General features: G+C 53.1%; 1 protein-coding gene and 1 long non-coding RNA gene across 3 annotated transcripts in view; one reads left to right on the top strand and one right to left on the bottom strand.

Annotated features, from left to right (window-relative positions):
• MAP3K14 (mitogen-activated protein kinase kinase kinase 14) overlaps positions 1-16,948 on the top strand; it is a 43,098-nt gene that overhangs the window by 21,783 nt on the left and 4,367 nt on the right. The window contains exons 2-11 of the mRNA XM_069543677.1: positions 910-1,185; positions 2,310-2,379; positions 4,249-4,459; positions 4,563-5,174; positions 6,290-6,427; positions 12,041-12,170; positions 12,373-12,504; positions 12,965-13,069; positions 14,750-14,913; positions 15,421-15,571. Coding sequence (XP_069399778.1) covers positions 930-1,185; positions 2,310-2,379; positions 4,249-4,459; positions 4,563-5,174; positions 6,290-6,427; positions 12,041-12,170; positions 12,373-12,504; positions 12,965-13,069; positions 14,750-14,913; positions 15,421-15,571 — 1,969 coding nt within the window. The 5' untranslated portion in view covers positions 910-929. The remainder of the gene's footprint in view (positions 1-909; positions 1,186-2,309; positions 2,380-4,248; positions 4,460-4,562; positions 5,175-6,289; positions 6,428-12,040; positions 12,171-12,372; positions 12,505-12,964; positions 13,070-14,749; positions 14,914-15,420; positions 15,572-16,948) is intronic.
• Positions 614-13,265, bottom strand: LOC138415280 (uncharacterized). 2 transcript variants are annotated; one of them, XR_011247171.1, is made up of 3 exons: positions 12,932-13,265; positions 10,629-10,899; positions 614-1,938 (listed from the first exon to the last, which is right to left on the bottom strand). It is a non-coding gene; the product is annotated as an uncharacterized lncRNA (long non-coding RNA). The 2 variants fall into 2 exon arrangements; XR_011247170.1 differs by lacking the exon at positions 614-1,938 and adding an exon at positions 9,046-9,991.

Here is a 16,948-nt window from a genome sequence, read left to right as displayed (position 1 = left end):
TGTGGGAATGCAGAGCTGGGGGAGACGGAGCCCGGAGAGAGATGAATTCTTGTGCTTTGTCCTCATATTTCTAGAGGTGTCAGTTGGTGGTGGGGTGCGTGGGCTGTAATAGAAATTCCATTACTAATGTTGCCTGAAAGAAAAACGATACCCGAAAGAGGTTTTCAGCAAGTGAGTTTGGACATTACAGAAGGAAGCATGTCAGTCCCTTCTGGAAAGCCACAAACAGATGCAGCTCAGGGAAGGAGCCAAGTTCTGGTGTTGCTGCTTGCGTGGTTTTTAGGTTTTACAGGATTTCATATGTGTCTCTATATAATGTGTGTATATTTAAATAGACACACACATCTATATGTATACACGCGTGCATGCATGTCTATATGTATATATACACACATCACATGCGCTCACATATGTACACGCATGCCTCTACCTGTAACTTGGGAACAAAACCAAACTTCGATTCTCTCCACTCGGAGAAAAGCCCTCAATGGGTGGCACAGGCATGTATCTAAGAAGGCAAGGCTTGTGCAGAATCGGTGAGGTGACTAATAGCTTTGGAGTATGGGATCCACCACCCTGTTCTGCGGAAGCAAAGTTCACCACAAAACAAACAGCAGAAGACGACTCAGCCATTATTTACAAAGGCAAGAAAGAACCAACCCAGGCATTGATCCACAGCTGTCCCAGAGGAGGTGGACTAGAGTTCTTGTGAAGTGGAGGGGAAGAGCTGGTAGGGCCAGGGGGCTCACCCCACATGAGACTGCGGCGAGGTTGCCATTTGGAACCTTTGGAGGATAAATACATGTGGCCTGAGAGGGCAAAGCCTCTCTGCCCCCTGATTTTCTCCTCCCACTGCAGCCTGCCCTGGGATCTAGGGGTGACCTGCTTTGCGTGTTGTCTCTCTCGCAGGGTGAGCGTGAGCCTGGGAGATGGCAGTGATGGAAATGGCCTGCCCAGGCGCCCCCGGCTCCACGGTCGGGCAGCAGAAGGAGTTCGCCAAAGCCAAGGAGAAGACACAGGTGATGGGGAAGAAACAGAGCTCCGTCCACAAGCTGGAGGCCGTGGAGAAGAGCCCCGTGTTCTGCGGGAAGTGGGAGATCCTGAACGACGTGATCACCAAAGGCACAGCCAAGGACGGCTCCGAGGCTGGGCCAGCTGCCATCTCCATCATCGCCCAGGCTGAGTGTAAGAGCCCCGGGCTTCAGGGCAGGGTGCGGGGTGCAGAGAGAGAGGGTGGGCACAGCATATGGACGAGGGTGGTTGGCCACGGGTAGGGCTGGGCTCAGGGTCCCCTTGTGGAAGAGGGAGGTCAGGGTGACCACCATAGGAGACGCTCACAAGATAGGACAGGGGGTTAAGCCAGGAATCAGTGTGACATGGGAGCTAGGACAGTGCCAGGGAGGGACACACAGGAAGGGAGGCGTTGCCCATGGTGACCAAAGCAGGGGAAGGTAGCTGGGAGGCAGGGGTACGTGGGCTCCAAGGTGCCAGGGAGTCTGCAGGGTCATCAGGCAGGCCCTCTGCCTTCTGCTGGGACCTCAGGCAGCCTGAGCATCTCTGGAGAGGCCCAGACAGGAAAGGCCAGGTCTCCCGGAAAGCTGCTCTGGGGCCTTAGGCTCTTCACCACTTCCACCTCAAGGCGGCCCCCACCCCAAAGGATGAACACCTGCCCTCAGGCCTGCAGAGCAGGCTGAGGTCCGGTCTGGTCCTTCTGCTTCCGCTCACAAGACCTCAAGATGGCTCAGAGATGGCTCTGCTGCCAGAGCCTGAGAAACTCCCAAGGGGGTGGGTAGGGCCAGGAGTCCCCTCCCTCCCCACACCTTCCCTCCACCCCAGGAAGTCTCTGGGGTGGAGCCTGGTGAGACCAACCGCTGGTGACGGTCTTTTCCCACGTACATCCATCCTTCCCCACATCTTCTGCTTCCTTCTGGCTGGTCTCTGACGAGAGATGAGACAATAAAAATTGCAGCAGAGTGGCATGGTTATGGTAGTTCAGCCCACACACGTATGTCATAGTATATACTGAGCCATGTGCCAGGCACCGGGTCGAGTGTTTTATATGGACCGTCTCACTTACACCTCACAGTGTGTGAAGTGGGGTGGGTGCCCTTAAATGATCCCGTGTTGTAAGCACGCCCAGTGCCCTTGACCCCCAGGCTGGGAGGGCAGAGTGAGGTCACCATGAGAGGTGGTAAGCCACGGGAGAGAGGAGTGGCCAGGAAGGCATCTGCAAAGTGCCGCTCTCCTAAGTGCCGAATCCCCCTCTTTCTCCTTTCTGCTCGTCCAACCCCTTTGCCTTTAATTAAAAGGTGAGAACAGCCAAGAGTTCAGCCCCACCTTTTCAGAACGGATCTTCATCGCTGGCTCGAAACAGTACAGGTAAGGCGGTCAGCCTGAGTGGGGCGCCTCGAGCTGACACAGCAGCAGCGTCCCCACCCCAGCTGCTCACCCCAGCCGCTCCCGAATGACCCCTGGCTCCCGCCTTCAGCACCTGTGGTTCGGCTCTTGGAACCCACCCAGGCTTCCTGGCTGAGCCGCTCTCCCAGCCAAATAAGCTTTTCAAAAGCTGCTCCCAGAGTGTGGATGACTGCCTCTGGGTCATATCAGCTTAACGTTTTATTTGTATTCTCCACGGAGCCCTTGATGCTCCCCTCAGTTCCCATCAGTAGGGAGGTGCTGGGAACAGGAGGCACCTTGCCACTGGTGCGTGACCACAAGTGCAGGCCCAGAGAAGCTACTCGGGGAGAAACCTCCCATGTCCTTCCCTCTGTGAGACACACCCAGGGAGGGATGAGGACTTGGAAACAGGCAGGGGCAGACTCGCAGCTCACTGGCCCTGTGGAAAGGAGGCTGAGTGAGGCTCCCCAGTGAGGTTCCCCAGCCCCAAAGACTGGTTCTTGGCAACTGGAGGTCAAACCTGGACATAGGCCCTCCTCTCTCCCCAGGCAGACGTCCTTTATCACTGGAGTTTGGGAACCACTAGTGATGAAAAGGTTTTAGGAGGGCACCTGGCCTTGAACCAAGAAATGCTCCCTGTTTGGTCAGATTCCTTATGCCAGCCCGATGCCTTTTGACCAGGGTTGGAGGTTTCTGTTGGATTCACTTCTTTCCGCTGCCTGAGAAACCCCCAGGCCTCTAGCAATCCCCAGAACTGGGGCGAGTCGGCCTCCCTCTCCGGCCTCGGGCAGAAGACGAGGCCATGGGAGAGCAGCTGAGGCCGTGGTTGGCTCCACAGCTGTTTGGCAGCAGCCCTTTCAGAAGGGCCACCAGGACCTTGATATCCAGAGGGGTGAGAGCCGAGTTAGAGCCAATGGTGATGCTCAGCCTCCAGCTGTCAGAGCAGGGCGGGCTCCCCTGGTACCCGGGCACCAGCCTGGGCAAGGTGTCTGTTTATGCCACTCCTCACATTCCTGGCGGAGCCCAGTGGAGGTGACCAACATCAACTGTCCTTGCTCCAGAGGCCACAGAAACTCAACACAGAGCTGAGAAGGCCTGCCATGGGGTGTGGCCTTCTGAGCCACATGCCCCCTTCTGGGCCCTCTCCATGGGCAGTCCCCCTAGTCTCTCTCCATCCACATCAAAAGAGCAATGTGCAGCCTCTCACCTTAGTAATAACCACTGTTTATCAGAGGCTTACCTTGGGACCAGGCACCGAGGTAGCCTTTTTTTTTTTTAATCATTATTTATTTATTTTTGGCTGTGCTGAGTCTTCGATGCTACACGGCCTTTTCTCTAGTTGCAGCAAGCAGGAGGCTACTCTCTAGTTGCAATGCGCAGGCTTCTCGTTGCAGCAGCTTCTCCTGCTGTGGAGCACAGGCTCTAGGGCGCTAGGGCTTCAGTGGTCGTGGTGTGTGGGCTCAGTAGCTGCGGTTCCTGGGCTCCAGAGGGCAGGCTCTGTAGTCGCTCTATAGTTGCACCGTAGCACATGGGATCCCCCCAGACCAGGGATCAAACCCACATCTCCCGCACCAGCAGGTGGACTGTACACCACTCAGCCACCAGGGAAGCCCCCCAGGTCGCCTTTTTAAATGAGCTGTTTCATTTAAACCCCATCCCCACGCCACCTGGCAGAAAAGACTACCTCCTCTTTACCAATGAGGACCTGGACCGTCCTTGGGGCTCAGCAACTGTCCTTCATTCCCACAAGTCCTGACTAAGCTGGGATGTGACCTTGGGTCTCTGTGAGTCCATCGCAGAGTTACCTACACCTCCTCACACCCAGACGCCATGTCTGTGTCTGTCTGACAGCCAGTCCGAGAGTCTTGATCAGATCCCCAACAATGTGGCCCACTCGACCGAGGGCAAAATGGCCCGTGTGTGCTGGAAGGGGAAGCGCCGCAGCAAAGCCCGGAAGAAACGCAAGAAGAAGAGCTCCAAGTCCCCTGCTCAGGCAGGGGTGGCCTTGGCCAAACCCCTCCCCAGGACCCCCGAGCAGGAGAGCTGCACAGTCCCGGTGCAGGTGAGGCCTCCCCCCACCCCAACCTCCATGTCCAGCTCAGGGCCTGCAGAAGACCTGCACCCTGACTGCAGCTCCGTGTCCTAACACTGTGTTTCCCCTGCAGGAAGATGAGTCTCCACTGGGTCCTCCATATGTTAGAAATGTGCCGCAGTTCACCAAGCCTCTGAAGGAGCCAGACCTTGGTCAGCTCTGGTTTAAGAAGCTCGGGGAGGGCCTGCGGCCAGCGCTGCCTCGACCAGAACTCCACAAACTGATCAGCCCCCTGCAGTGTCTGAACCACGTGTGGAAAGTCCACCACCCACAGGACGCCGGCCCCCTGCCCCAGCCTTTCCCCTACAGCAGGCTGCCTCACCCCTTCCCATTCCACCCTCTCCAGCCCTGGAAGCCTCACCCGCTAGAGTCCTTCTTCCTTGGCAAACTGGCAGACTGTGTAGACAACCAGCAGCCCCTGCCTGGCCCTCACCTGGGCAGACTGGCCTGTGTAGACAGCCAGAAGCCCCTGCCCAGCCCTCACTTGAAGCCCAGCTGCCTGTCTCGTGGCTCAAGGGACAAGCTGTCCGTGGAGGAGTACCTGGTACACGCCCTGCAAGGCAGCGTGAGCTCCGGCCAGCCCCACAGCCTGGCCAGCCTGGCCAAGACCTGGTCAGCGGGGGGCTCCAGGCCCCAGGCGCCCAGCCCCGAGACTGAGGACAGCGAGGGGGTCCTACTCATTGAGGCAAGTAGTCCCCAAACACACAGACACATGCCGTCACCACCCCCTCCACCTCCGCCTCCAGGGCCGCCCATCTTCGCTTCCCCCTTTCCTTCACCTTCCTCCTCTTGTTGTTCAGTCACTAAGTCGTGTCTGACTCTTTGTGACCCCATGACTGCAGCACACCAGACTTCCCTGTCCTTCACCATCTCCCAGAGTTTGCTCAAACTCATGTTCATTGAGTCAGTGATGCCCTCCATCTCACGCTCTGTCGTCCCCTTCTCCTCCTGCCCTCAATCTTTCCCAGCATCAGGGTCTTTTCTAATGAGTCAGTTCTTTGCATCAGGTGGCCAAAGTATTGGAGCTTCAGCATCAGTCCTTCCAATGAATATTCAGAGTTGATTTCCTGGTATTGACTAGTTTGATCTCCTTGCTTGTCCAAAAGACTCACAAAAGTCTTCTCCAACACCACAATTTGAAAGTATCAATTCTTCGGCTCTCTGCCTTCTTTATGGTCCAGCTCTCACATCCGTACGTGACCACTGGAAAAATCATTGCTTTGACTATATAGGTCTTTGTCGGCAAAGTGGTGTCTCTGCTTTTTAATATGCCGTCTAGGTTTGTCATAGCTTTGTTTCTCCCTCTCTAGTTTACTGGATAACTTTGTAACATTACATGATTTTCCCAAACTTAGATTTCTGGATGTTAATCCCATCCATCTCTGACATTATCCCTTGTCTTCTGCCCCTCTTCGTTGTCCTTCCCTTTCTTTTACCTTTTAGCTGAAGTCATGTTTTTTCACAGTCAAGGTCGTTGACAATTTCATTTCTGTCCCACAACCACAAATCTGGGGAGGAGGTTTTTTCATTGCAAGGATCAGCTTGCCTCAGGCAGACCGTGAAGCTCTCCTTTGCCTTCGCCTATCACCCCCTCTCTGGTAGTCCTGTCCCCCCCACCCCACCCCACCCCCCGCTGACCCCAAGCCCTGCCTGAGACCAGTTGGTGTCTTCTGTTGTGAGGGCTCAGCTCAGCCCAGCAGCCTGGCATGGGCCACCAGCTGGCAAGCCTTCCTCACTGTAACCTTCATCCCTCCACTGCCCTGGCCACTGAAACCGGCCTCTCTCTCCTGCCAACCCCAGAAACTCAAGCCGGTGGATTATGAGTACCGAGAGGAGGTCCACTGGGCCACGCGCCAGCCCTGCCTGGGCAGAGGCTCCTTTGGAGAGGTCCACAGGATGGAGGACAAGCAGACCGGCTTCCAGTGTGCCGTCAAAAAGGTATGCTGGGCTCCGAGGCTGAGGAGGGCAGGGGCCGGAGGCCCATCGCCTTCCCTCTGCCTTCTTTCAGGGTTAGTCACAGGGTGACCATGGGTCTGACTCTCTTTAACGGAGCCTGGCTATCCTGGCTGCCCTGGGTCAGCTGGCACTGGAAGGGGAGACAGTCCTGGTCCCATGTCCCCGCTTGGTGCGTGTGTATGTGAGAGGGAGCGTGAGGCTGTATGTGCAGCCTGGGCCCCTTCTGATGCCAGGCCCCTTGGGCAAGTCAAAACCGGGAAGATGATTGGATTGTCACGAAATTCATACTGAGCTGAAACTCTTAAACTTCACAGCGGATAGCAAGGTAATAGCGAGAGCACAGTCTCCCCCTAACAGGAGCCTCCCTAAGAGAAGCCCCCTGACAGGAGCCCTTTGGGAGGCAGATCTGACTCTGCCTCCTGTTAACTGGATGTAATCAGTCCTGGGAGATGGACAATAGGAGGCAATGAGACTTAGTGAGGGCCCCAGGTAAATGGCACCCCACCCCTGTACTCTTGCCTGGAGAATCCCATGCACGGAGGAGCCTGGTAGGCTGCAGGCCATGGGGTCGCAAAGAGTCAGACACGACTGAGCAACTGCACTTCACTTACTTCGTACTTATCACTGGAGAAAGAAATGGCAACCCACTCCAGTATTCTTGCCTGGAGAACCCCACGGACAATGGGGTCACAGAGAGTCGGACACAGCTGAAGTGACTCAGCACGCAGGTTTATCCAACTACAGAGTTTGGCTTTGACCCTCTCCTCGAGAAGGGGCAGGGGAGGAAGACTCGCGCTTCTAGAGTTTGAATTAGAGGCAGAGGCCGGAGTCACGTCTCCCGCTCCCTCCACTCTGTGATGTTAGGACTGGAGGCCAGAGAGGGCCTGCACCTTGCCCACAGCCCCACAGCCGGGCCTAGGCCTGAGGCCTCCTTCTGTCAAATCACACTGTCCAGGCCCAGCAAACCTTGGAGGGTGTCAGCCCTCCTCTCCTTCAGATATCCTTTCTCCTACCCCGACTCTTCCCCTCACCTTAATTGGAAGCCACCTTGCCCTTGACCTTAAATTCAGCTAAGAATAAGGGCTAGCCCCAAAGACTTCCTAAGGTGGAAATCAGAAACATTTCCACAGGCCACTTCCTTGGCCCATGGGCAGCGTGAAATAAGCTAATTCAAAGATGGACCTTGGTTCCAGATGGCTTTTTTTCAGGACACTCTGATTCCCCAAAGGAAGGGGGCCAAATAGCCAGAACAGGCAGGTCCAGCCTGCTCAGGCCCCACGCAGAGTGGACACTGCTGGCGCCACTGTCTTGGGTGCCTGCGGCTTTAAGGGGTGAGGGGATTGTGATGTGAACAGGGCTGGCTTCCATGGCTGGTGCGTGACCAGGTGTTAAAGCTGGAGAGTCTGGGCCTCGGGCAGTGGGTTGAGAGAGGGGACTATCCTTAGGTATTACCCCAAACTTCAGACACACTGTGTCAAATAAGCCAGCTCCACCCCTGCCCACCCCACCACTGACCAAAGCACGTGCTTAGTTCTTGCCAGCATGGGTCATCATCTCCCGCTGGGATGCCAGGGCCACGTGCCTGACCTCCTCAGCTGCAGTCCCCTCCCCAGGCCACCAGAGAAGGCTCAGCTGTCCCTCCTGAGAGGCGGGTGGGAGGAGGGCAAGAGAGTGTGAAGTATCCTGGAGATGAACGCCTGTGCTGGGGAGCTTAGTCACCAGGCTTCTCAGCTGTTGCGCTGCTGAGGTTCTCAGAGTCCCAGGCAACAAGGTAAACAACCCTAATATAGTAGAAGAGGACAGGGACTCCACTCCTCACCTCCCCAGGGCAGCCAGACAAGCTCCAAGCACAATGTGCGGACTTGCCAGGCCCAGACCTGCTGCTCAAGCCCCCCAGAGCCGGCCCCTCGGACCTCTGCCTCCCCCGAGTCCAGGACCTCAGCAGGGTTGGCTTTGGGTGGCCCACAGCTGCCTTTGGTCAGGCAGACCTCCCCCCCTCCTTTCTCTCCAGGGAAGGGGAGTAAGGAAGGTTTCCTTTAGCATTTTTAGCTCCTGAGAAACAGATCTCTGCCAGGAGGGTATGGGTGGAGGGTGAGGGCCAAGGATCACAGGTCAAAGTGCACACAGGGTCAGAGCAAGTCTGCACGCCCTCTGATGCTCCCCAGGGAGGATCCAGGATGTGGAGCATCACATGATGATGTCAGCACCCTGCTGGCCCCAGGTCAGATGCTAATTGGTTGCCCACCCAGGCTTTAATGTCCAGTTTTGGGGTTTTTTTTAAGATTTTGTTTGATCTTACTTTTGCTTTCAAATTAATAGAGACTCATTATAAAATAATGATACCCCCAAAACCAAGTCTCTCTGTCCCCCAGTCCTCTTCTGAGGTAACCACCCTTTGATATGCATATATAAACATGTAGTTAGGACTTTTATTAAAATGAGGTTGCACTCATTTGTTCTGTACCATGTATTTTCATGCAACAGTGGATCATGGACAGATTTCCTCACTGGTAATAGACACCTGTCTAGTGCTTTTTAACAGTCAGTGTAGAAGTTCTAATCCTAGTCAGTTCATTCATAAGATTCACGAACTCCTGGAATTGTATTCCACACGTGGTGTGGGTGGACCCACACACACTTTTTATTCACCAGATTTTCACAGGGGTCTGTGGCCCAAAGAGGGTTAAGAACAGTTCATTTGAGCATGTCTGGCTGGAACGTAGAGTTCTAGGAGCCTCCTGTTGCTCTGCCCTGATCTGGGCTAGAGTGGCTTTGGCCAAGTCCAGCCAGCTGTTGTTACCAAGCCCCTGCTCTGTGCCAGATGCTAGGCCCGGGCTGGGGACAGAGGTGTGGGGTCCACACACCTGACCTGAAGGAGCTCGGATTGTAACGGGGGTGGACACTTACATGGTGGCAAGGTGGTAGAAGCAGCCATCAGCCGGGCACGTGGGTAAAGTCAGCCAGGATGAGTGTTGAGGAAATCAGCACAAGGACCAAGAGGAGACTGTCTCCATGATGATGAGGAAATAAAGGACCAAACTATCTGCCTCTCACATATTATTGTTCCTGAGATCTTTAAAAGAGCTTGTAGAATTGCTTTTATTCCCTTATATTTACTGGTGAAATAAAATGAATATGAATACTAAAGAAAATAAGAGGGAGTGTTCCAAGAAGGAAAGAGAGACCCCTGGTATAAAGCATGTGGGCAGTTAAGCAGAGGGAAATGGCCTGTGAATTTGGCAGTTAGGTGATTGCTGACCATTCTTCCACCTGGGCGTGCATGCTCTTGAACTTCAGTAAAAAATGTCCAGGATGTAAAAGCTAATACCCCTGGAAAACGGCCTTCAGCAAGGTATGGAGCTGGCAGCTCTGGAGTGAGGCTTACCCCCGCCTGAGACCCCAGCTCTGCCCCTTCATATCCCGTGACCTTGAGCAGGTCACCGGTCTGATCTTCAGCTTCTTTGTCTATAAAATGAGATGATATCACCTCCGAGTCTATTGTAAGATGCAAACGATGAATAAAGTTCTGAGCACAGTCCCTGGAATCTGTTAAGTGGGCATTAAATATTAGTTCTCATTAACATACTCATCAGAGTCCAGCCTTCACTGTACAGATGAGGACACTGAAGTCCAGAGAGAAAAAGGTGGCCAGATGGGCAGCTGGCCTGGATTAGAAGGGCAACCTTTCTCCCTTGAGAGCATCCTTTCAACCTGCTCTCCCTGGAGCTGCCCCAGACTTCTAACACACCTTGTATTTTGAAGTGTCCCTTCCAACTCCCTTTGATCAAAGTGGTTGGGAAGGGTTTTAATATCACTGGGGTACTCTGAAAGACTTACGAATTTCTTCAGAATTAAAGCCTAAGCTTCCAGACTTCCTTGGTTCACAGCCCTTCATGTCATTTTTTCAAGGTGCCCCAGACTAAAGCAAGTTTCATCTGTTAAATAATTGGGTCAAGTAATAAGTCTTTATCCTAACAATCTAGTAACCCTTTGCATAACAACACACATAAATGGAAAGATAAATTTCCTTCTTAAACAACCATAATTACTAACGGAATGTATATCCTGTTGGGCACGCACAACTTCTCCACCTTTGAGATCACTGGACACCATCCCCTTCACATCCTGCTCCACACTATCCCCCTAAAGAACCTTTTTGTCACAGCAGCCTCCAAAAACCTACCTTCATAAAGATACATCCTCAAAAGAATGCAGTGCAGCCATGGAAACCGAACTATCTCAGGCTAGTAGTCTAGGTGGTGTTCCCAGATGTCACCATCACTGTTCCCCTTGTGAGCTCTCTGTGGTGCGCGCTTCACCTCACAGTTTGGGAGCAATAGGGTGAAAGACGTTTGCTAATACAAGTCCTGTCGACAAATTAGTTCCAATTCAGGTTCAGAGCTGGAAACACTGACAGAGAGTCAAAGTTCGTGCAAGATGATCAACCAGATATTCTGCAAGTAATCAGAAGAGAGACATTTTCCACTGATAGGCAAAAGTCCAAAAGCCGCACAAGTCAGCAGGTCTCCGAAGAAGACTGCCAGACCCTGACCGACTGCTTCCTGGCTAGTGTTGTTACCACTCCCGCCCCCTGGTGGCACTTCTCGGGGATAACAGGCAAGCCAACTGCAGCCGGAAGGAAAAACAAGTCTCTATTATAGGAAGTATAAGCATTTATTAAGCGGCTCTCATTTGAGCTGGAGGGAGGAGGCAGGAGCTACCATACCTGAGCACCCACTGAGGCCTAGTGCTGGTTATCACCCCTCCAAACCGCTACCCTACACAGGAGCAGAGGCCACTGCCCCCACCATTCACACATGGCTTAGAGGAAGTGATCCACCTTTGGAAACTGCCAAGCCAGGGTCTCAGCCCGGGTAGCTTGTATCCAAGGCCTATTTCTTTCCTCCATGCCACGCTGGTCCCTGCAGAGGAGTGGGTGGTCCCCAGCCTGCCAGTCCATTGCAGGCGGGGCCTGGGCCAAGCCCCTCCCCGTAGGAGAATCCTCTCCTATGCCCAGATCCTGGGGAAACAGCTGCAAACAGAATAAACAAGCACTGTTGCATCTACATGGACATTTTAGCCCTCAGGGGGAAAGGCAAACAATTATCAGCGAATACTAAGTGCTGAGAAGGATGCTGAGGATCCAGAGGCACTGACAGAGCCAGAATCTTGGCTGTCCCAGCTCTGGCTACAGAAGCATCTTAAGACGTGGATGTTGATAAACAAAAGGTCCCATAACCTAGAAACTGTCCGGACATTTGAGCTGGGGGAAGGAAAGTTCTGTGTTCAGCAGATCTGAGGGTGAGCAGCATGCCAGGGGCCTGGATAAGGACTGTCGTTTTTGTGTGACTGTTTCCATAAACATCAGCACTGTAGAACTTTAGTCAAGTGCTAGGCATTGACCCTGACCGCCCCAGGGTTCACGCTTTAGTTTCTAAGTGTCCAGCAGGCCCTTCAGGGCCCTGCCTGGCCTCAGAATCATCACCAGGCCCATCCATGGTCTCCATGTAGGGAGCTCCAAGGGTCCAAATAGGAACCCAGGGAACCAACCCCGGACCTTCAGCTTGACTCCCACCCACCTCTGGGCCCTTCTAGGTGCGAGTCGAAGTATTTCGGGCCGAGGAGTTGATGGCATGTGCAGGATTGACCTCCCCCAGAATCGTCCCTTTGTATGGAGCTGTGAAGGAAGGGCCTTGGGTCAACATCTTCATGGAACTGCTGGAAGGTAAGGAGCCAGGGGCCACTCTTACTCCCTCCAGAGTCAGAGCCAAGAGTTTCTCCAAGTCTTGCCCAGGTTAACCTTGGTCCCCAGTCAATCCAGTTTTAAACCCTTGACCTCATGACATCAGCCGTTTGAAGTCTCTTGCCCTTGGCTGACTTGGAGGCCTGGAAGAGCTCCATGTAAAGACCAGCCATTGATCTCCTAGGTGGTTCGCTAGGCCAGCTTATAAAGCAGAAAGGCTGTCTGCCAGAGGACCGGGCCCTTTACTACCTGGGCCAGGCGCTGGAAGGGCTGGAATACCTCCATACCCGCAGGATTCTACACGGAGATGTGAAAGGTGAGGCCCAGGGCACCCGTGGCCCTGGTCCCTGTTGGGCTCCTACCTCGCCCCATCATGCCTGCTTCCTCCCAGATCATCTGTGCCTGCATCAAGGTGGGTGGGCTGAGCCAGCAGGAAAGGAGAATGTGTTCTCCCAGCCCTCAGCCTGGCACTGTGACTTCCAGTGGCTGATGCCCACAGGGAACACTAATCAAGCTCCTGCTTACTGGTGACCATGGGAGGGGAGGGTAGCAAGGCTGAGTGGCCATATCCCCTCACCCTCTGAGAGCCTGCCTGCTGCCTGCCTCCAGCCTGAACTGATCCCCGCCTCCCCCCTCCCTCCATGACTAATGAAACTAATCAGAAGCTGCAGCTGCCACGTAGGGTCAGCCAGAAAACTGCCCCGCCGGAGGTTTAAATTGGGCCGGGGCCCTCGGTGACTCACCTGTTCCTCTTCTTCCCCGGGGTGGCCTGGCAGCCGACAACGTGCTCCTGTCCAGTGATGGGAGCCGCGCAGCCCTCTGCGACTTTGGCCATGCTGTGTGCCTTCAACCCGACGGCCTGGGGAAGTCTTTGCTCACAGGTATGCCCTGCCCCCCACCCCTTCCCCCAAAGATAACAGCCGGGCAGCCTTCACTAAGCATTAGCCCTGCACCTTCTCCTGTACCTTCCTTAATGGCAGTCAGAGAGGCGAGCACTTTATGTCCATGAAGATTCTTCAGCCCCACAACCACCCTAGGTTATGAGGCTTGTTGTTAAGCTTAAATGCAATCATGCATGTCAGGTGCTTGCTTCTGATGTTTTTGTTACACAGAGGAGGGAACAAAAGAAGCTGGGTGCCACAGCCAAGGTCCAAGGTCTGCTGTCTCCAAACCCCCAGGGCTCCAGGCCCCTTGACCAGCCTTTACGGGGGAGCTGTGCTCCCAGCCTGTGAGCTCAGCCCTCCCTCGCCTCTGAGAGTTCGGTTTTGCAAAGCAGAATGAGATGGCTGACCAAGGGGCCTATGCTTTGTAGCTGGAGAAATGCCTGTTTTTAACTTATATTTTTCTGATTATTAAAAGAATCCGTGTCCACAGTAAAATATTAGATAACTACAGTGTTAAGTGGTTTGGAAGGGGAGGAAAAGTTCTTACCATTCCTCTTGCCCAGAGAGATAATCATGAATATTTTAGATAATTCCCTCCAGGTCTTTCCTTATTCATAATTTTTTGGGTACTTTTCTATATATAGTTAAGGTCATCATAACACAGTTTTGTGCCCTGCTTTTTATTTATAGCTTTAGCATAAAATTATTTCATTTTGACCAAAGGAAAAGCAATCTTTGAGAAGTGATTCTTTGTTGTCAGAGGACTCTTGATAATTCTGGAGATGTAATTTGAACACAGATACCTGCTTTCCACTTTGAAATAACTATAGTGTTATATTATAAAATATCTTTTATATCATATATATTATATATATTGATATCATATATTAACTTTAGTATATAATATATACATATATATCTTATTATAAAAATATCTTTTCTAATATCTTTCACAGAAAGTAGAGCTAAACAAAAATAAGAAACACAAACCACCAGAAAAATAACAGTATTCACATCTGGCATCAGTCTTTCTAATCTTTTATGCATATAAGTTTTTTTTCCTTTTTTTTTTAAGTTACTAAAATTTCAGGAACATCATACTATTAATCCCTCCCCCCTTTTAGAAGGCATTTTGAGAGTTTGATCCAAATGGCAGCGCCAATGGGTTTTTTAATTAACTTATTTATTTGTTTTTGGCTGTGCTGGGTCTTCATCACTGCATAGACTTTCTCCATTTGCGATAAGCAGGGGTCTCTCTTCTTAGCTGTGCGCGGGCTGGGCTTCCCATTGTGGTGACAGCTCTTGTTGTGGAGCGCAGGCTCTAAAGTGCAGGCTTCTATAATTGTGGTGCACAGGCTTAGTTGCTCCATGGTATATGGAATCTTCCTGGACTGGGGATCGAACCGTGTCCCCTGCACTGGTAGGCAGACTGTCAACCACTGGACCACCGCAGACGTCCAGAGCCCGTGTGTTAGATGATATATTCTTTGTTCCTGTCCCCAGTACAATCCCCACCTTGGCTTATCCCCAGCAAGTTGGATCTGGAGGCTTTCTCTCTACTTACAGTACTTTGAGACAGAGTCGAGGTATATCAGGAGCTGACTGGGGTGGTCATAGCCGAGGCTTCCGCCCATCAGAGCTCACAGTCGCCTTTTCTACCTCACCTCACCTCCGCAGGAGACTACATCCCTGGTACAGAGACCCACATGGCGCCAGAGGTGGTGATGGGCAAGCCCTGCGACGCCAAGGTGGACGTCTGGAGCAGCTGTTGTATGATGCTGCACATGCTCAACGGCTGCCACCCCTGGACCCAGTACTTCCGAGGACCGCTCTGCCTCAAGGTCCGTGAGAGCACCTGGGACAGCCAGCAGGGCCAGGGGCCCAGGCTGCAGGCTTGGTGGCGCCTCCCGTGTTGGCCGCCCTTCAGTGGCAGGCAGGAGCAAGCAAGGGCCTCATCAGAGATGTGGGATCCTGACTTAAATTCTTGGCTACCCAAATTTGAGGGTCCAAGGGCAGATCCTGGGTGAAGGGTCTTCTTGAGTTCATGGTTCAGGGCTCTCTTGTGTCCACACCCCAGGCCACCCCCACCTGTCCTCCTGAGGATTGTGGGGGTCGTGGGTGCCTGGGGGGTATGGGCGCCTCACCTCCTGCTCTGTTCTGTCCTACCTAAGCCCCTTTCCCCTTCTTCTCGGAAAAGTCCCAGCCCTCACTCTAGACCAGGCCGCTCTAGTCCTTTTGACTGACCCCAGCACAGCAGGACAGGGGAGAGTGGGGAGCAGCAAGAAAAGGAAGTGAGGCGCAGGAAGTGATGGGGAGGCGAGTCTCATATGTTGCCTTTTGACCCCCAGATTGCCAGTGAGCCTCCACCTGTGAGGGAGATCCCGGCCTCCTGTGCCCCGCTCACGGCCCAGGCCATCCAGGAGGGGCTCAGGAAAGAGCCGGTCCACCGAGCATCTGCAGTGGAGCTGGGGGGGAAGGTCAGCCTGGCGCTGCAGCACGGTAAGAGCCCCGCGCTGGCTGCAGGGAGAGAGAGAGCCGGTGGGGTTGTGTGGTGGTCAAGAACAAGATACTCAGCATCTCAAGAGCCTTGGCTTCCCCATCTAGAGCGTGGGCATGGCACCAACCTCAGGCCTGTTAGGAAGACTGAGGTCACATGAGTCCAAGTGCTTAGTACTGTACCTTGATGCAGAGGCCATGCTCAGGAGATGGGGGAATGAGGTCACAACATATAAAGGGGGCTTGAACTCATTAGTATCAGAGAATGTGAAATAAAGCCAGGTATCACTTTCTAGCCATCTGTGTGGGAGAAAGTCAGAAAGCTGGTGGTGCCAACTATGGGTGGGGATATGGGACAGTGGCCCGTGGGCTCTGCTGGAGGGCACCTGGCCGCACTCAGACAGATGTCTGCAGACCTGGGACCCTGCACCCTACTCCGGGCACACTGCCAAAGAGACTCTGCCCAGATCCATGAGGGACACACCTGGGGATGTACATTAGAGTGTCATTTGTGGGAGGGGAGATGGGCACAGTTGGGTGTCCCTCCTTGGGAACACGAAGAGGCCAGTGGTGGGAGTGGGATGGGGTGGGGTGGGGTACGGGATGCTCCACGCAGCACCCACAGCAGTAAAAGCACCTCGGTGTTCACAGGGCAACCTGGCTGGATCTTAAAACTATAGTGCCTGGTGAAGCAGGGACCAAGAGAGCAAGGCCTAGAATACAGTGCCGTTTGTGTAAATTAAAAATCGATAAAAACAACACACACTTAGCAAGAATTCAGTGAGACCTAAAGTGACATATTGGACTTTTGATGTCTACTGAAGATAGAACATCAGTGGGGTGCAAGGGAGGGAAGTGTCAGGACTTGAAAGGCAGTGGTGAGGAGAACGAATAGGGATTGAGTAAAACAGGAGAGACACCTTGCATGGCCCCCACCCCAAACATAGATGGTAGTTATAATGGCCCGCCCATTTATAATGCCTGAACTGCCCCCCACCACTCCAGAGAGATAGTGCCCCCTCAGGAAGCACTGACTGTCGGGAAGGGAAGGGTAAGACGCAGAGGGTCAGCGAGGCCCATTCTCCTGGAAGCTATGAGTGGGCATTACCCCAGAGCTATTTTTAAATCTTCCCTTTATAATACTATTAATATTAACAAAGTCCTTCTCTGGAGCCAATTTTATAATTTTTAAATTTCCAACTGTTACCTGGAAGGAAAATGGAATAAAACAAATACTGTTCTATTTTTGTGAGAGGACCCACCTTAAGAAAGAAGCCTCCTGTGAAGACCACGCAGTGCCCTCTGAAATCATGTCCTGGCTGGGCAAGGGACCACCCTCCCTGCCCACTTCAGGTGCTTCTCTGCTCAGAAAAGGCCACC

This window comes from Ovis canadensis, chromosome 11 (genome assembly GCF_042477335.2).
Source record: "Ovis canadensis isolate MfBH-ARS-UI-01 breed Bighorn chromosome 11, ARS-UI_OviCan_v2, whole genome shotgun sequence".
Lineage (NCBI taxonomy): Eukaryota > Metazoa > Chordata > Mammalia > Artiodactyla > Bovidae > Ovis > Ovis canadensis.
The sequence above is the reverse complement of the archived record's forward strand: the minus strand, read 5'-3'. Positions and strand labels throughout refer to the sequence as shown.